A 20,356-nucleotide genomic window follows, 5' to 3' on the forward strand; every position below is an offset into this window, starting at 1 on the left:
ATTCATATTGTAAACTCCAACTTGCTATATTTAACATTACAACTTAATTACACACCTGTCTCATTCGGAAATTCGCAAAGCAAGGTTGAAAATATAAAAATAAAGGCAAAGCAAGTGACATTTACACACGACTTAATAAAATATATCACATTTATAAAAATTTTAAAATACAAGAAATAAATTAAAAAAAAACGTCCATGTGCTGGGTTATAACAGTGCGGTGGGTTCACGGCTCTGGGTGTCTGACATTAAACATAAGCACTGACTTCTCGCTCACGGTGTCAAATGATGTTCCTCTAACTTCACCGTTGTTCTGCATTTTAAAAACGGACCTGTAAAAAGCCGTGTTTTTGCACACTTAAATCGAGCTTAGCTCCAAGAATTATGGCACATGATCGTCCCATCCCACCCCCGAACGAAAAAAAAACCGTTTAGCTATTTTTATCTTTAAGATACCACTCGGTAATCGCCCTGTAGAGATACGAATTTGGTTCTGTTTGTTGATTTTGGTGACCGTGCGGCAATCCACCAGCTTCTTGTGCCTTCAAAGACCAGGCGATTGCTTGCTTTCTTCCCAAGTTACCACGAGACAACTACTTCTGATATTTACAGTATTGCACTTTACTGCAGTTTCATTGCGTTCCACCGTAAAAAGTCATGAAATGCTCCCCCTCATGTAAATACATGACTCCGGGATGCTACCATCAAATCCGGCGTGTGTTCGATCTACACTGTACCCGTTACTTCAAATAGAGTTTTTTTTGTGTGTGTGTGTGTGTGTTAACATTTTGTTTTAGAAAACCCTTTCTATCCACCATGCTGTCGTTTTGTGTGTTTTTCTTCCCTCTGCGCTCTTCTCTTAAGTTTGTTGTAAACAATTTAAAAATCGGTTGGAAAATCAAAAGGAAACATTCGAGGTTTTTTGTTTAATTTTCGCCAGCTCCCATTTTGAAAAGTCACTGCTGGAGTTAAATGCTGTCTAGTGTCTAGCGAAACAAAGCTCACAAATATCCAGCCATGGCGACAAAGTACTTCACGAAACCTCCTTCGATTGAGGAAGAAAAGAGCGAGTATAGATATATTTGTCTGAAGAAGGGTTTCGGCCCGAAACGTTGCCTATTTCCTTCGCTCCATAGATGCTGCTGCACCCGCTGAGTTTCTCCAGCATATTTGTGTACCTTAGATATACTTATTGCTGCCTTCTGCGAGAAGATGACTCGGTTCGATCGTTGAAGAACTAATTCGTCCTTAGTTTTGTGGCATTGTTAATAAGCCCGAGCCCTCCTCACGATCCAAGTGTTTCTATATATATATATATATAAGTGTGTTGTTACGGTGTGTTGTTATTTGCAGCGAGCCAAGCATTGAAAGAGCCGCCGCGTAGGAACAGTCAAATCTGCATTCAGTTCGTGTTTATTTATATAAGAGAGAGAAAGCGCCCTTGTTTCAAGCGGAGACCAGCCCCAGACAAGATCATCTTGACGGAGTTCTTCTTCACGGTTTCACGTCTTGTTTTTTTTTTTCATTTCGCACTCATCTGTGTCACCGTTGAGCGCGGGTAAACTCGAATGAACGCGAGATGAATGAATGAATGGTTCGAATATCAAGAGTTCAACCAGGCTAAAACGCCTCCCCTCCATTTTCCACCCAAACCCAACTCGCAAGAAAATGTCAGCAATTTCGCTCAGTCTAAATTGCGACCATCTATCTATGTTCATACCAATGTGCATAAAGGCACACATGCACGCGAGTGCACACACAGATTGTACCAATGGCCGAGTCTGCCTTGTCCCAATTTTAAGGGATTTGCAACAAAAGTTTGTTTTAACGCTCCCATCCCGACAGTGTAGACCCCCCTAACAGCAATGAGGGGTGGTCTTTCTCACCCAGACCAGTCCGTTCCAAGTCGCCCTGTCCACCCTCACCCGTGTTGTGTCTGACTCGAGGGAAGGGTGTTTGATGTTTGTGATACGGAGTGATTTTTGTTTCTGATTTTTGAGTTTTTGAATTTTTGAGTTTTTTTTTTAGAAGTGCTCTTGAGATCCGGGCATGGAGTTGCCACTGTTGTTCCCCATGTTGGGTTCTTGCATTTGCAGCATGTAGTGCAACTGTTGATACTGACAGAGGAGTTTCTGAAATTGGCAAGTCTGACACTGGCCACCAGTCGAACACTGGGGGTGGTGATGCTGGGGGTGGTGGAGATAGTGGCGACCCGCTTCCGTTGATTGTCAAAGACCCAGGGCCTCGGCGTGCTTCCTGGCTTTGAGCCTCAGGTCGGCGATGCTCGAGTTCTTGCTGCTGGTCTTGACGGCGGCGGCGGCGGCGGCGGCGGCAGCAGCGGCAGAGGCTGACTCGGCGATGGAGGCGATCTGCAGGCCGAAGGGAGGCGGAGGGAACATCAGGTAAGGGGCGTGAGCTGCCAGGTGGTGGTGAAGGTGCGAGTGGGCGTGCGCTACCCCATCCAACTGCAACTGAGCCTGGACCTGGAGGAAGAGAGAGAAAGGATTTGTTGGGGGGGGGGGGGGGGGGGGGTTAGTGTTAGAAAACATCAACTGCACGATTAACTTAAAAACAAGGGACTGTAAATGCTGCTTAAGACAAAAGGACACAACGTGCTGGAGTAACTCAGTGGACCAGGCAGCATCTCTGGGAAAATAAGAAACTGCAAATAGAAACATAGAAAATAGGTGCAGGAGTAGGCCATTCGGCCCTTCGAGCCTGCACCGCCATTCAATATGATCATGGTTGATCATCCAACTCAGTATCCCTTCTCTGTCTTCTCTCCATACCACCTGATCCCTTTAGCCACAAGGGCCACATCTAACTCCCTCTTATATATAGCCAACGAACTGGCAGAGAATTCCAGAGAATCACCACTCTCTGTGTGAGTTTTTTTTTTTATCATCTCGGTCCTAAAAGACTTCCCCCTTATCCTTAAACTGTGACCCCTTGTTCTGGACTTCCCCAACATCGGGAACAATCTTCCTGCATCTAGCCTGTCCAACCCCTTATTTTTTTTGTAAGTTTCTATAAGATCTCCCCTCAATCTTCTAAATTCTAGCGAGTACAAGCCGAGTCTATCCACTGCACGATTGACTTAAAAACAAGGGACTGTAAATGCTGCTTAACACAAAAGGACACCGAGTGCTGGAGTAACTCAGCGGACCAGGCAGCATCTCTGGAGAAATAAGAAACGGTAGATGCTGGTTGCTGGTAGTTGCTGCAGACACCAGACTGATTCCTGGGATGGCAGGACTTCCATATGAAGAAAGACTGGATAGACTCGGCTTGTACTCGCTAGAATTTAGAAGATTGAGGGGGGATCTTACAGAAACGTACAAAATTCTTAAGGTGTTGGACAGGCTAGATGCAGGAAGATTGTTCCCGATGTTGGGGAAGTCCAGAACACGGGGTCACAGTTTAAGGAAAAGGGGGAACTATTTTAGGACCGAGATGAGAAAAACATTTTTCACACAGAGAGTGATGAATCTGTGGAATTCTCTGCCACAGAAGGTAGTTGATGCCAGTTCATTGGCTATGTTTAAGAACATGGATCGGTGACGCCTATCCATGTTCTCCAGAGATGCTGCCTGACCCCGCTGAACAACTCCAGCACTTTGTGTCCTACTCCACGATTAACAACTATCCAGAAAATAAAGTAATGGTGCATTGACAGACCACCGCTCTATAATTTCAGAGGCTAGCTTATTGTCACGTATGCACAGCCCAGTGACATTATTCTGCACAACCCGCAAATGCACAGTCGTCGCCGTATTTTAGCGCCGTTTACAGAGAAAAAGAAAAAGTCCAAAGTCCTGTCCACATAGGAATATGAATACTGTATTGTCACGTGTGACTAGGCACAGTGAGATTATTTGCTTGCATACACAATGTATACAAATAGCAGCCACCCTACGGCGCTGACAAAGTTGCAAAGGACGCTGGCTCCGCCTTTTGCCCCCACCCAAACAAAAAACTCATGCTGGAAGTACTGCAGCGCCTCCGATCCAGGTAAACCATAGACTACTACAGGGCTCTGCCAACGTCAGTGGGGGGTTGTGTGTTTTTTACTCCCAAATAATTAGAAACCCTCAGACCAAAAACTTTTTTTTTCCTTCCTCCATTCGTACCAACCCTTTCCAATGATTTAATGCTCAAGATGATGTCTTAGCTAATTTACGAGGAACCCCGGCCATTTGCCTTTCTGAAATTTGTTTTAATCTTCTGGCTTCGAAATGAATCCTAATTGCAGAGATCATCCGGAGTCATCGTTTGTTCGTGAGATTTCTCACTGTCCTCCCCGAACCAAGAGCACCTAGCTAGATAAACTGAAAAGCGTGTCGGTGACAAATATTGATATGCACTGTATTAAGGGACGCAGAGAAACAAACTGGACTGTGATAGGAACCTATAGGGTAACCTTTTCCACACAAGGGGTGTATGGAACAAGCTGCCAGAGTAGTTGAGGCAGGGACTAGCCCAACATTCAAGAAACAGTTAGAAAGGTGCATGGGTAGGACAAGTTTCGAGGGATATGGACCAAACGCGGGCAGGTGGGACCAGTGCTGCTAGGACATGTTGTCTGGTGTGGACAAGTTGGGCTGAAGGGCCCGTTTCCACACTGCATCACTCTATGCTATGACTATATGACTCTATAGGGCTATAGTTGTAAGGAGTGGTTGGAAAGGTTTAGTATACTCTCTCTCTGGGACTTAGAACGCCGAGGGATAACATTAGGATGCTTATAACATTCAGGGATTTGTTGATTAGATTGATTGAAAACACTAGGCTTGTATTCACTGGAGTTTAGAAGGATGAGGGGTTATCTTATAGAAACATTTAGATTCAGATTCAGATTCAGATTCAATTTTAATTGTCATTGTCAGTGTACAGTACAGAGACAACGAAATGCATTTAGCATCTCCCTGGAAGAGCGACATAGCAAACGATTTGAATAAATAATAATAAGTGTGGGGGGGGGGGTGGTGATTGGCAGTCACCGAGGTACGTTGTTGAGTAGAGTGACAGCCGCCGGAAAGAAGCTGTTCCTCGACCTGCTGGTTCGGCAACGGAGAGACCTGTAGCGCCTCCCGGATGGTAGGAGGGTAAACAGTCCATGGTTGGGGTGAGAGCAGTCCTTGGCGATGCTGAGCGCCCTCCTCAGACAGCGCTTGCTCTGGAATTATAATTTTATAATTTAAATTATAAAAGGACTGGACAAGCTAGATGCAGGAAAAATTTTCCCAATGTTGGGTGAGTCCAGAACCAGGTGCCACAGCCTTAGAATAAAGGGGAGGTCATTTAAGACTGAGGTGAGATAAACCTTTTTCACCTAGAGAGTTGTGAATTTTTGGAATGCCCTGCCACAGAGGGGCAATGGAGGACAAATCACTGGATGGATTTAAGAGAGGGTTAGGTCGAGCTCTAGTGGCTAGTGGAGTCAAGGGAATATGGGGAGAAGGCAGGCACTGGTTATTGATTGGGGACGATCAGCCATGATCACAATGAATGGCGGTGCTGGCTTTCTATGTTTCTATAGTGAAAATCTTTCCCCCCGCAGTGCATGGGAGTCTAAAAACAGGGGGACACCGGTGTAAAGTGAATGGGGGGGGGGGGGGGGGGATTTTAAAGGATATCAGACTGAGACTGGTTAATATATAGGACGAGCTGCCAGAGGAGGTGGTGGATGCAAATACAATTTGAATGTTTTATACGCATTCGGAAGATAGATTCAAAATGCTGGAGTAACTCAGCGGATCAGGCAGCATCTCTGGAGAAAAGGGGAAATAGGTGACGTTTCGGGTCGAGACCCTTCTTTAGACTGAGAGCTCTCGATATCTCAATGATTATTGCATTTATCCCATTCATTTCTCCCAGGTACCGTCTATATCTCTGGTTCCCCTCTCCGCCGGCTCTCAGCCTGAAGAAGGGTCTCGACCCGAAACGTCACGTTCATTTTCTCCAGGGACTCCCCTGACCCACTGAGTTGCTCCGGCATTTCGTGTCTATCTTAGATGTAAACCAGCGTCTGCCGTTCCTTCCCCTGCGGAAGGTCGATTGGGATAGGAACGGTATGGAGTGGTGCAGGCCAAATGGAATTAGTGTAGAAAGGTACCCAGGCCAGCACGAGTCATGCGGGCCAAAGGGCACCATTTCTGTCCTGCACGTATCTATGAGCTGGATATACGGGGATATAGCTAACCAGCAAGGAAGAGGTGGCATAGATACCAAAGCATAGATTGGGTGAGTGTTAATTAATCAAAAATGAAAAGAGAGTGATAGATTAGTTCTGGTGTCAGGGGTTATGGGAAGAAGGCAGGAGAATTGAGTTAGGAGGGAGAGATAGATCAGCCATGACGGAGTAGACTTGATGTGCCGAATAGACTAATTCTGCTCCTATCACATGCCCTTATGAACATGAGATAAACGGAGAGAGGGCATTGTGCGTTGTAGAATGGTGCAGCACAGAAACAGGCCCTTCTACCTTCCCCCGCCCCCCGTTGTCCCTGTCTACACCAATTTACCCACATTAGTATTTCAATGACTAATGTGGGTAAATTGTGGGACTAATGTGGGACGACAACTGAGAAATAGTTAATAGACATAGAAACATAGAAACATAGAAATTAGGTGCAGGAGTAGGCCATTCGGCCCTTCGAGCCTGCACCGCCATTCAATATGATCATGGCTGATCATCCAACTCAGTATCCCGTACCTGCCTTCTCTCCATACCCCCTGATCCCCTTAGCCACAAGGGCCACATCTAACTCCCTCTTAAATATAGCAAAGACAATAGACAATAGACAATAGACAATAGACAATAGACAATAGACAATAGACAATAGACAATAGGTGCAGGAGTAGGCCATTCGGCCCTTCGAGCCAGCACCGCCATTCAATGTGATCATGGCTGATCATCCCCAATCAGTACCCCGTTCATGCCTTCTCCCCATATCCCCTGACTCGGCTATCTTTAAGAGCTCTTTATAAACCACTAGATTGGGCTCAAGAATAAGGAAGAGAAAGATGATGGTTTGGGGCAAAATATGAATTTTATTCCTCTCTTATAACAGTGAAGCCCGGCTCATTTTCGTCAGCGGGCATTTGATGTTGTATCTTATTTCTGCCTAAAATAATGCCTGGTATGAAAGGGAGTGAAATGAAATGTTCCGGTAAAGGAAAGTGAGTGACACCTTTTGGCAGGTTGATGTGCCCCGGGCAGTCTGTAATGTAAACTCTACCGTGCAATGTAAATTCCATCAGAATGTTACTAAATATTTGCAAAGGCATCGCAGGGAAAGATATTCCTCATCCAATTGCCTGCGCCGTTCTCATTCCGCCCAATTACACGGAAGTCTGGATCTGATCACAACCCTGACCCAGGCAAAATGTGTTCTTTGTGTATGATATTTATTCTCGTCGCTTGCCAAAGTACTTGTCTATTTGCCTTCATTAAAGCTACACGAGATATTAATTGTAAGCGCGATCAATTCTTGCCAATTTTCTTTTGCGATTGGGGCTGTTGTACTTCCTGAGGCGGGGACTTTGTGAGTTTCCTCGGTCGACGAGAGACGGGTGCGAAGGCAGACACAAAAAGCTCGAGTAACTCAGCGGGACAGGCAGCATCTCTGGAGAAAGGGAATGGGTGACGTTTAGGGTCGAGACCATTCTTCACACTGGGGAGAGGGGGGTGAATGAATGGAAGAGATGTAAGGAAGGTGCGGGCGAGAGGTGTGTGTTTCGGGTAACCAAGACGATTTTTTCCCCCGTTAACTGTAAGGCATGCGGGCCCGTACGGACTTGACCCTGTAAACCGGTGCCCACGTTAACCATTGATAAATAATGATGATTAAGTCATTAAACCTATCAAAACCAAATCGAACGGCGAGTGAACCACCACGCACCTAATAGTCCACGTGTGATTCGATTTCCCGCTGATCCAAGCAGGCGCGACAGTTATTAAACCCCAAATGACTTCCCAAATTAAAATATATTGCCACGAAGACGCAGCTGGAAGCGCCACAGACCAGTGTTCGATCCTAACTCGGGTGCTTTCTCTCACCCTCTCTCTCTATCTCTCTCTGGAGTTTGCGCGTTCTCCCTGTGACTGTGCGTGGGTTTCCGCCGGGTGCTCCGGTTTCCTGCCACATCCCAAAGACGTGCGGGTTTGTAGGTTAACCGACCGCTGTAAATGTGGTCCCAGAGTGCGGGGGGCGAATGAGAAAGTGGGATAGCACAGAAGTAGTGTGAACTGGGTGATCGAGGTGGGCTGGATGGGCCGAATGGCCTATTCCTGATACGGTATCTCTGGACTAAGACCGAGAATTGCTGGGACGGCACATCCACCGGCCGGGTACATCAGGAACGTTGCAACACCCGATTACTAAACGATTTACGATCAGCCTGCAGTTTCAATTGTGAGGCGAATAAACTGAATCACTCGCGTTGGGCAAACGGCCCAGGGAAAAACAAGTACCTGTTGGAAGGGCATCCTTAATGCTCCCATGTTGACGTACGGAGCAACTCGACAAGCGTCTAAATGGCCTCCGGTTCCTAATATCACCCCTGGTGGATATGGGCGAGAAGAGGAGATAAGGGCAAAATTAATACAAGATAATGTGTACACTCTGGAGTTTAGAAGGATGAGAGGATATCGGATTGAAACATATAAGATTATTAAAGGTTTGGACACGCTGGAGGCAGGAAACATGTTCCCGATGTTGGGGGAGTCCAGAACCAGGGGTTACAGTGAGTTAAATAATAAGGGGTAAGCCATTTAGAACGGAGACGTGGAAACACTTCTTGACACGCAGAGAGTTGTGAGTCTGCGGAATTCTCTGCCGGTTCTCCGGATACTTTCAAGATAGAGCTCTTAAAGATAGCGGAGTTAGAGGATATGGGGAGAAGGCAGGAACGGGGTACTGATTGGGGATGATCAGCCATGATCACATTGAATGGCGGTGCTGGCTCGAAGGGCCGAATGGCCTATTCCTGCGCCTATTGTCTATTGTCTATAATTTAGAGAAGATCGGCGCAAACCGGGGGGGGGGGGCGTAAAGGGGGGAGGGGGTCCCTCGTGGTGCAATCACAAGGAATGCTTTTGCTTTTCAAACCCACATTGAAACATCTTTCCGCCGATTTCTACACATGCCTTTGTAAACCATCTGACACAGACCCGAACCTTCTTACAACCATTGAGGCGTAGTAATGTCCGAGCTAATGTAGGAGGCGTTACGAGCAATTAATGCGCGGCAAACTCCACAAAACAAGTAAAGAGTTCGTGAAGAAGATTATATATTTTTGTAAATCTGGTATTAACTCGGGAATAGGTATTACCCGGGATGCCGGATATGACTTTCCTGGAATGAAAACGATGGGATTGATCACACTCCACTAGAATCGTATTGGGAATCTATGATCCATATTTCTAGAATCACACCTGCCCCGATCAGTCGACGAAGTTTTTTTGAAAGGCGCACGTGAATTGAAATAAAATCCACCCAAGTATTTTCAAATGTTTGGAAACGATTTCAAGAGAGTGTCTTACGCAGAGTGGTCTCGTTGCGGACACAATAACGGGCGGGCCATGCTTTGTCTAGAGGGGGGTCGGGTTTTGACGGGGACCGGTGTGGTTTTACGCAGGAATTTATTTTACAGGTTAGCAAATGAAAAACACATTGATCTCCTGGGCCGGTTTGTGCACTGACCCCCCTCCCCCCCCCCCCCCCCCCCCCCCCCCCCCAGTTTGAATGGAGCTTTATTTCCCTGCTCGGATGGGGCTGTTTGTGTTGAAACTGAACGCTCTCCGCTTTCGCCTGAATGCCGAGTTATGAAATTGATCCCGAAATGAACAAGGCGAGAGCCGCGGGGCCGGAGTGCTGAGGCGGGGAGAGGGGAGAGGGGAGAGGGGAGAGGGGAGAGGGGAGAGGGGAGAGGGGAGAGGGGAGAGGGGGAGAGGGGAGAGGGGAGAGGGGGGGAGAGGGGGAGAGGGGAGAGGGGAGAGAGGGAGAGGGGAGAGGGGAGAGGGGAGAGGGGGAGGGGAGCGGGAGAGGGAGAGGGGAGAGGGGGAGAGAGGGAGAGGGGAGAGGGGAGAGGGGAGAGGGGAGAGAGGGGAGAGGGGGAGAGGGGGGAGGGGGAGAGGGGAGAGGGAGAGGGGAGAGGGGAGAGAGGGGAGAGGGGAGAGGGGAGGGGGAGAGGGGAGAGGGGAGGGGAGGGGAGAGGGGAGAGGGGAGAGGGGAGAGGGGGAGGGGGGAGAGGGAGAGGGGAGGTTGATCGGGACATTGCAATCCAACGACAAAACGTTACCTTTATGCATTTGATTCTCCTGCTTACGACATTTGGCTCGCCTATTCTGAAACCAAACCTGTGGAAGGAGGAAGAAGGGAAATTAAAGAAGGGTTTCGGCCCGAAACGTCGCCTATTTCCTTCGCTCCATAGATGCTGCTGCACCCGCTGAGTTTCTCCGGCATTTTTGTCTACCAAGGGAAATTAAAAACCGGGCCCGGAGTTGAATCGATAAACGCTGCCCCGGTTCACTATGCCGTGGGGGCCGCGTTAGGCGTTACTATTATAACTAACGTGAAATAGCAAGGTGAGTGTGATCCAATAACAGAAAACTGCTGCGATATATCGCGGCCTTTCAATAAACCGCCCTCGGGAAACGACAGGCATAAAATAACTGGTTGTTTTGGCACGGGGCTGGTAAATAAACTGGTGTTTGTACATCTGACGGAGTGTAACGCGGTGGAAAGTTGTTCTGCGTGGCAGCAGCGAATCATTAGGGGCTTGGGGGTGGCTGGTGGGGGGGGGGGGGGGGGGGGGGGTATTGTGTTTTTTTTGTGTTGGGAGCAGCCGAAACGAAAGCTTAAACTAGTGTACGCTTCCATTTGACCGACCCTGGCTGCAGTCACATCACAAACTGTAAAAAAAAAAATCCATCCTTTGATCTCTGGTAACATTTGCCAAATGATCACGCGGTTAATCAATATTAATTGCATTTCCTAAATCAAATATACCTTGAAGCTGCCTCTAATTGCTTTAATAATGGTCATTTGAAATCGCATAATTAATGAACACAAAAAACTTCAAACGTATTGTTAGATTACCCAAGATACCACGTAATGCTCTGTAGTGTGTTTCTGGGTCATTGAAGCGGATTTAGTGTTTAAAGTCAGGATTAGGATATAATCGCCAATGTAAATATGGGAGCCGCATAATGGATCTCCTCAATATCATTACTGCATTTGAATGTTATGCCTTCAAGTCAACACTACACAAGGATAAGAGAGCGCGGAATCAGGTCCTAATGAATATCCCTTTAGTCCCAGCCCCTCTAAATATGCAACAAATCAAAAATCATTTTCATAATCGCTGTTACTTGTCCCTAAATTATTTTTTTCTGGAGAAAAAAAAATCGTTTTTATGTTTATCGAGGTGTTCCAATTCCTTGACCGAGTTGTTCCCAAATCAACAAAATCAGAGTAAATTGGTTGCTTTGGACTCTGGTGAAAATTGACGAGGGATTGACTCGGGAATGGCTGGGGTTTGGCGGCTTTAAAACTTGAAGCTAAGTTGAAAATGACCCACAGTTCGGTAATTCTTCTGTCATGTGGGGTGGTGGTCTGGTGAGATGGGGAGGGGGGGGGGGCGGGGGGGTGGGGGGTGGGGGAGAGGTTGGGGGGGGGGGGGTCTTATGTATTTCCCAAATGGTTTACTTATATAGACAAAATAAGACAAGCATTTCACCGTCCCATCTCACCCCACTCTACCCGTTTCTCTCCCCACACACACACACACACATATATATCTACAGAGAGAGGGGGTGGGGGGGTGAGGAGGGGGGGGGGGGGGGGGGGGGGTATGTATTTTCCAACTGGTTTAAGGATATAGACAAAATAAGGCAACAATCTTACCGCCCCATCTCACCCCCACTCTACCCGTTTCTCTCCCCACACACACATATATATATATATATATACAGAGAGAGAGGGAGGGGGTGAGGAGGGAGGGTGGGGGCGAGTTTTCATATAAACTACAAGGCGCTGCTAGCGGCCCTTAAACAGAACAACGCCAATCCATTAACACATTTAGTCCGTTGCATGACTAAAAGATCTCGACTCGAGCCTAAACGCAGCAATAACGTGTTTACAAACGGGGGTATTGGGGAGATAGCGCGCTGGGTCGGATGAAACCATTGGGTTAAATCTCGTGAGATACGGAGATCAATTACAATTAGAGGCCAAAATGTCGATTTCAAATATGTTAAGTTAAAACAACTACATTGTTCCAGTCCGTTTTACACAATCAATTCTTTATTAAACCTCACTAAATGCTGCGTTTTGGAAACGGCGGTAATATGATTTCTTTTTGATTTCCATTAGCGGCAGTGAATAATGACATTTAATTTAGACCTGCGCCATAAACGAGAATATATTATGTGTAATTGAATTACCGGCTGGTCCTCACCGCCCTCATAAGTTTAAATTACACAGTGACAGATGCCTGGTGCGGCGTTTGAGGACACCAGGTTAACTAGACCTATATTTACCAGTCGCTCCGATTTCGTTAGAATGGATTTTCTCTGTGCCCTCTGCCCATCCGGCCTTAGTTCCATCTATTCTCCTCCTTGATCAGAGGAGTTATAGTCCTTGTTTTGTTTGTCCGGGAGACTTATATCATTCCCAGAGAGTGTGGGGAGTGTTATATCAGACCCTTCCTCTCACGGGAGTGTTCTAATCCCCCGTTATATCGGAAAAGTGACATTGTACCTCGTTGTCCCTGATATGTTATCCGTGCATGCAGATTCCTCACCCCGCTCACCCGAATATTTATTATCCCCTCGAAGGTAGATAAAAATACTGGAGAAACTCAGCGGGTGCAGCAGCATCTACGGAGCGAAGGAAATAGGCAACGTTTTGGGACGATTAACACAATGCTGGAGAAACTCAGAGGGTGCAGCAGCATCTACGGAGCGAAGGAAATAGGCAACGTTTCGTCCCGAAACGTTGCCTATTTCCTTCGCTCCGTAGATGCTGCTGCACCCGCTGAGTTTCTCCAGCATTTTTGTCCACCTTCGCTATTTCCAGCATCTGTAGTTCCCTCTTCAACATTTATTATTCCCGCATTCATCCCGAGAGGCTGGATCACCCTCTCTATCCCCAGGGTTAGACTGTGGGCCAATTCCTCCCACCCGTTGCTCTGTTACAATGGCCCGTCTCGTTGGCTGACGAGAGTATTCAATTACGCCGCGGTTCACAATTTTTATATCTGATCTCGCGAATTCTGCCTACATTATATACCAAGTCAGTGCCTTGACCCCCATTTAACGTGTCGCATCACTAATCCGCGCTTTAACTATTAACCCGCTAGTTGTCTCCTTGCTCCAATCTCTCCCCTATCTATCTCTGTATCACCCGTTTATCTGTTTGTCTGCCTTTGACACCTCCCCCGAGAATTCAATTTAAAACGTAATTTGACTGGTGGATAATGCGCGCCCGGTGTTTTATACAATGTACATTTCCAGTAGAAATGTAATTCATCATTTCCAATATATAGATATATATATATAGAAAGTATTCTTACTTATTCGGCTATATTGCTGTTTCCTGTTGTTAATCACCCTTACAGTCCAAATCATCGCACACAATGTAGTGTGTGTGTGTGTGTGTGTTTGTGTGTGTGTGTGTTTCCCGAAATTTGATCCCGGGTCCTTAATTCTCTTTTGTCTGGTCCTTAGCTCATTTAATGCTAATTCGATGAATGTGCTGAAGGGACGTTTTTTGCCATGTTTGGGCCAAATATTCTACTTCATTTATGTATTTATTTATTTATTTATTTATTTGGGGGGGGGGGGGTGTTTTTTTTGACTGGTGGGTAGTTTAGTGGGTAGGAATGTTAAACTTTTTTTTTTTTAGCACGCAGACTTGTGATCTGGTCTGAGTCTGAATGCTAAAAAGAATTAAGTTAAGTGTAATTCTATGCCAACATGCCCATGATCAGTGCTTAGACGTTGAAATCGCGCTGGTTTGAATTATGATGGGCTAGAAGCGTTAATACACAATAGTAAGTGTACCAACATGAACACGTTCTGCTTCCAGCACTAAATATCCCATGCTGGTCTTTTTTGCCCGAATTCCAACTCCACGCGGTGTTATTTTATAACTATTTAGGATTCAAAGACGATAATTAACGGTAGCTGTGGTGAACCGCGTTTGTCCACAAACAAGTCTCACCCTAGAGTGTTTGGGTTTTTTTTGTTACATCTTCTCATTGAACCCAGCTCACCTGGACCCTGGCTTCCGACAACCCTAGTCTCTGACTCAACTCTTCCCTCATGAAGGCGTCCGGGTAGTGAGTCTCATCGAAGAGCCTCTCCAGTTCATTCAACTGTTCCAGTGTGAAGTTGGTCCGGCTCCGTCTCTGTTTCAACTTGGTCTGCCCGTCCTCGTCCTCCGATTTCACGTCCTCCCTCTTCTCCTTACATTCATAAATACCTGAAAGAGACGATTTTGTTTGGTGATCCATTATTACAGAAGGTGGGAGAAGAAGGGGGCTCCCGTCCTCTCTCTCCTTTTCTCTCTCTCTCTTTTCTCTCTCTCTCTACTCTCTCTTTTTATTCTCTCTCTACTCTCTCTCTACTCTCTCTCTCTCTCTCTTTCCTCTCTCCTCTCTCTCTCTCTCTCTCTCCTATCTCTCTCTCTCTCTCTCTCTCTCTCTCTCTCTCTCTCTCTCTCTCTCCTCTCTCTCTCTCTCTCTCTCTCTCTCTCTCTCTCTCTCTCTCTCTCTCTCTCTCTCTCTCTCTCCTCTCTCTCTCTCTCTCTCTCTCTCTCTCTCTCTCTCTCTCTCTCTCTCTCTCTCTCTCTCTCTCTCTCTCTCTCTCTCTCTCTTCTCTCTCTCTCTTCACTCTCTCCCCCTCAATCACTCTCCCTCTCTCCTCTCTCTCTCTCTCCCTTACTCTCTCGCTTTCTCTCTCTCCCATCCCTCCCTCTTTCCTCTCCCTCTTCCACTCTCTTTTCCCCTTTCCCCTCTCTTTCTCTCCACGCCCCTCTCCCCCCCCCTCGCTCTCTCTCTCTCCTCTCTCTCCTCTCCCCCCCCCCCAATCTCTACCTCACACACACAAACAAACACCACCTCGCACACATGTACATTTTGAACTCCAGTATAATAGTACATAACGCAACCACAATCTGAATAAAATGGATTGTTCTAACAGTGGAAAGAGGAGATGTGAGTCAGTCAGGGTGAGGGGGGAGGGGGGGGGGGGGTAACAGTTGACCATCACAATATCTTTGTTGATCAATTTCAAATGATATTTCACACTTAACTAGGGATGTTTTTTCCTCTCATTTTAAGATGCAGACTATCATCGGGACAACTGTTGGCTTTTTGACAACCACCAAGCAAACTACATGACGAGGGGGAAAGCGCTGGGCTTGAACATGGTGTTAACTTTACTATCGGCCGCAGCCCACACTTGCCCGAATCTGGGCATCCCGCCTGTTAATTGTTTTTGCTTTTTTTCGTTCTCCAGATCTGAGACGCGCGACACAGGCCTGTAAAAGAGACGCGGCCTCTTTATATATATTTATTTTAAAAAATGATATGATCTGGTTGTCTTTCAGGGTGGGGAGGAACATCTCTCACCTTTTAAAATGCCTCGCTGGCATTTTATCCGTGCAAGAACAAAGCGGTGCATAGACAAGCAAACTACATGTTCCAATTAAGGAGCATAAACACGCGTGCGGGTTTTGCAGTGTTTTCCCCCTCTCTGCTGTCATTACCAGAACAACACAATCTTTGATCACCGCGGGTGCCAAACGGCATTTGTATTTCAGTCTGTGCCATAACACGAACACGTCCAACTGCCAAACACTGTCAGGCGACAGAATCATAATAATGGGAGATTGCAGCATTTTTAAATCCCCCCCCCCCCCCCCCCCTGTTGATTTTATAAGACGTCTGCATTACATACTGACTAGAAATCTCGCCCCAGACCCGTCCTGAAACATATCCCCATTATTAATGGATGCACCGGCCGGCCATCTGTGCACATTGGAAACTTTTGTTTTGTTGTATCGTTTTCACTGGTTTTTCCTCATCTGGATTATTGAACGCTAATGAGTCGTTGTACCGGGGCGACTTCCCTTGACTGAAAGCCGTGCCCGCCCGTTACCTCGGTGGCAAGGTCGGGACGCCTAGGTCCCTGCTGTCGCTAGATTATTTGAAAGAAGAGAGATATGTGAGCGTGTTCCCAAACGATTCTGCAAACGTCAATTGCTGTCTAAAGGCATCCTTTCCGAATTTAAGATAAAATCATTATATGCAAACCTGCAAAGCTTGGGGGAGATGGGAGGATGTTATGTGGTTGCTTTACCACGAGAAAGGCAACGCCAAATTTAATTCCCAGCCTGTATTTTTCATTTCTGATCTTAGGAGCCCTGCACCTCGAAATACTTCTATTTGAAAAAAAATGAGTTCGGGAATAAAAGTTGAAGAAATTGATTTAATAAATCGTCTGTGTCCCTGTGTCCCTCCCGTGCCGTCTGAACTATAAATCATAGATTATAGGAGTAGAGTTCTGGTTATTTGTCCTGTCTCGGGTTGAATGCACGTGTTAACACTTCATCTTGAAGCCCGGTGTCAAATCTAGACTCTGATAGGAACAGGGTTTGCATTTGTTGAACGCGAAATATACAGGCAACGTTATCAAGTGTTAGTAAATTAAAATATAGAACACGACTTTAAAAACGTTCCTCTTTTATTTGTGGGCGAGAGGATGTCTTAATTAAAAAAAATAAAAGAATGAATTTTGAATTGAATTGAATTCTTTGTTGTCACGAGTGACAGGTCACAGTGAAATGAGGGGGGAAGCAAAGTAGATGTATTAGAAATAGTTCATAGAATTAGGTTTTTAAGAAGGAACTGCAGATGCTGGAAAATCGAAGGTAGACAAAAATGCTGGAGAAACTCAGCGGGTGCAGCAGCATCTATGGAGCGAAGGAAATAGGCAACGTTTCGTCACAGATGCTGCTGCACCCGCTGAGTTTCTCCAGCATTTTTGTGTACAATTGAATTAGGTTGTTTTTTTTTTGTAACGCCCAAAACTAGGATGGATTTTATTTTGTTAAACTTCAGCCTGAAGGTGAGAATCATGAGAGTAAAATCCATGTCACAAGGAGCGCTTTGATCATTCAATATCCTGCCAGGCCAAGTCCCGGGATTTGTTTAACCCCGGGTTTTCCATAACAGCGTTACAGGAAAACGAAATCGTCGACTTATTACAAATGAATGTTCGCCGAGTCTCCCTCCCCCTGAAGTGTATGGATCATAATAAACTACCCCCCTTACACCAATGTAGATGGCTTCCCTTGTTTAAAATATCCCCGAGACTGCTGCTCATTCGATCATCTGGGGTAATCGCATTAGAAGAGGCGATGTTATGATTTCTTTCGAGTCACTGTGTGTGAATCCGGCACAAATACGAAAGGCAATAAAGAGAGTCTGAACAATATGTTATTGCCTTCAATTGAATAAAACTGCAACATTAATATATATTGGACATAACGAATGCAGCGTTGAAGAAAAGCACGCGATAAATGCTCCATTTAGCACCAAAGGCCTCAATCTATCCCACACTCGCCGTCCTATATATAAAAGGTTTGTTTAATTCCTATGCATTTTGTACTGCAGTTGGCGACATTAGATATAGTCGCCTGACTTTATCAAGCTAAAATATATATTAATTTCATATTAGGCATTGCAGCGTCGTTTATACATATATATATGTGTGTGTGTGCGTGTGTGTGTGTGTGTAGGCGTCACATGAAGTAATTGAATCAGCCCACAGTGAACAATCTTTGTAGTAAATATCCATGCAATTTCAGCACACAATTAAGCTGTGTGTACAATTCGGATTTATGAATTTTACAATGCAAAATGCATTGTAATTTGAAGAATAAAATCTCTCTCTCCCTCTCTCCCTCTCGCCCTAGTCCACAATCATCACCTTTTGCCATGAATTACAAACAAAATATACAATTGACTGCATTTTGGTTACTTTCTCAATTGACACTGTGAAATGATTGTACACAAAAAAGCTGGAGAAACTCAGCGTGTGCAGCAGCATCTATGGAGCGAAGGAAATAGACACATTTGCCTATTTCCTTCGCTCCGTAGATGCTGCTGCACCCGCTGAGTTTCTCCAGCTTTTTTGTGTACCTTCGATTTTCCAGCATCTGCAGTTCCTTCTTAAACACTATGTGAAACTATTGTTTTTTTCAGACAAGATCCGTTCGGTTGGCAGTCAATGACACTGCGGCCGCTGAGTTTGGTGACCACTACACGACAATTTTCTGAGGTATTAGGCTGTTCAATCGCCCACCGCTGATCGGGAGAGATACGTTTCGCCAATTTTACGCCCTGCCACGATTTTGTTTTATATTATAAACGCACCCGTGCTAAATACCGAGGCAGCAACAGTATCTGAAGCGTTTGAGTCGCCCCTTCAATACATGCACTTTTGAACTGTGAATGCCCCTCAGACGATTTGGGTGGGAAGGAGAGGGGCGGTGAGGGGGGGGGGGGGGGGGGGGGGGGGTGTAGAGAGAAACCCGTGATCTACGCCATTCCAATGTGTACGTCCAAATATATTTATTCTCACCCCCCCATTCGCGATCATCTCTGCCCCCTTCTCGAAAGAATTGATGCGAACTTTTTGTTAGTCGCGGCCATAATGGTATAGAATCAATTTTGTGATAACTGTCGATAAAGCCTAGTTATAGGCCGGGTGTAGTGTTTCCCTGTGTCTCCGAGACTGTAACTTAAATCTGTATACGGCACGCAGACAGACACACAGAGGCACAGACCCTCACACATACACACACACGCTCTCACTCACACACACAGGGACACACACAGGCACAGACCCTCACACATACACACACACACGCTCTCTCTCACAAACACACACACACACACACACACACACACACACACACACACACACACACAAAGCCGATTGCTTACCTTCCGAACTTCTCGCCGAATTCAATTCTTTCACCTTTTCGTTCTCGCTCTCTATATCCTTGTAAATGTGAGTCGGGCACTGAGTGCTGTCCGTGATGTCCTGGCAGCTGGAATCCGAGCCGCTCAGCTCCCTCGATCGAGCTAACCCGCTCTCCAAAACTTCCCGATATGTGATCGCCTCTTTCTTATCTTTGTTTTTCTGTTCGAAGGATTTGGAGACGAAAGCGGTCAGCTCTTCATGGCTAGCTAGCTCGCTCGCTTCTCCCCACCACCAGGCGCCGAGCCAGACGCAAAGTATTCTCCTCCTCCCCCCCCCACCCCCCCCACCACCCCCACCACCCCCCCCTCCAACACCACCACCTCCGATGGGTCTATAATGATGACCTGTTATTTTACACAGCACCTTGTTAGATGAGGTTGGAAGGGGGGTGTTGCCAGCGGAGACCGGCCCTGGGTGTTATGTGTTACTATTTGAGATCAGACTATTTTATACTAGACGATCAAAGCCCACTGCCCCCCCTCTCCCCTCTCTCCCTCTCTCTCTCTCTCTCTCTCTCTCTCTCTCTCTCTCTCTCTCTCCTTCTCTCCCTCTCTCTCCCTCCATCTCCTTAGCAATTATTCAACCGAGAACGTCTCAGACGCGTGGATCATTCAACCTGTGTACTTCACCGCCACCTCCTCCCCTTTCTCCCCCCCCCCCCCCCCCCCCCTCCTTCGCTCCCCTCCCTCCCTCCCCTCTTCCAATATTCCAGGAACCAAATAGGATTCTTTTAATTTAATTACAAACTCTATTATTGCGCTCCTATTACTTGGATAAACACCCCCGACGTATGGCAACTATTTACATAGGAAATCAGTGAGAGTGCCGAGTGGAGTCGGTGTGACCAAGGCTTGTTTCACAGCATCACAATTACAGCTGGTGGGAACAATTACGCCAATGTTAATAGCCTGGAAAAAAAAGTTTTTAAAATACTTGCATTCATTTAACCAACCAATGTATTCAGTATTTCAATAATTACAGTGCACATCAAATAATTTCACTTATACCATTAAATGAAAATAAATCATGTATGTGTGTTAAATGTGTGTGTGTGTGCGTGTGTGTATTTATGTGTGTGTGTGTGTGTGTTTACATGTGTGTGTGTGTTTACATGTGTGTGTGTGTGTTTACATGTGTGTGTGTGTGTGTGTGTGTGTGTGCGCGTGTGTGTGTGTGTGTGTGTGTGTGTGTATGCGTGCCTGTGTGTGTGTACGCGTGTGTGTGTGTGTGTGTTTACATGTGTGTGTGTGTGTGCGCGCGCGCGCGTGTGTGTGTGTGTGTGTGTGTGTGTGT

At 46.3% G+C, this 20,356-nt stretch overlaps 1 protein-coding gene across 1 annotated transcript; it reads right to left on the reverse strand.

Moving 5' to 3' along the window:
• Window positions 1-1,441: 1,441 nt before the first annotated feature.
• Window positions 1,442-19,321, reverse strand: shox (short stature homeobox; the record flags this gene model as incomplete). The annotated part of the gene is made up of 5 exons (XM_055636429.1): window positions 1,442-2,483; window positions 8,477-8,565; window positions 10,306-10,363; window positions 14,284-14,492; window positions 19,024-19,321. Coding segments are annotated over 5 exons (909 nt in total), but the record flags the coding sequence as incomplete, so codon positions are not given.
• Window positions 19,322-20,356: the final 1,035 nt, after the last annotated feature.

This window comes from Leucoraja erinacea, chromosome 6 (genome assembly GCF_028641065.1).
Source record: "Leucoraja erinacea ecotype New England chromosome 6, Leri_hhj_1, whole genome shotgun sequence".
Classification (NCBI taxonomy): Eukaryota; Metazoa; Chordata; class Chondrichthyes; order Rajiformes; family Rajidae; genus Leucoraja; species Leucoraja erinaceus.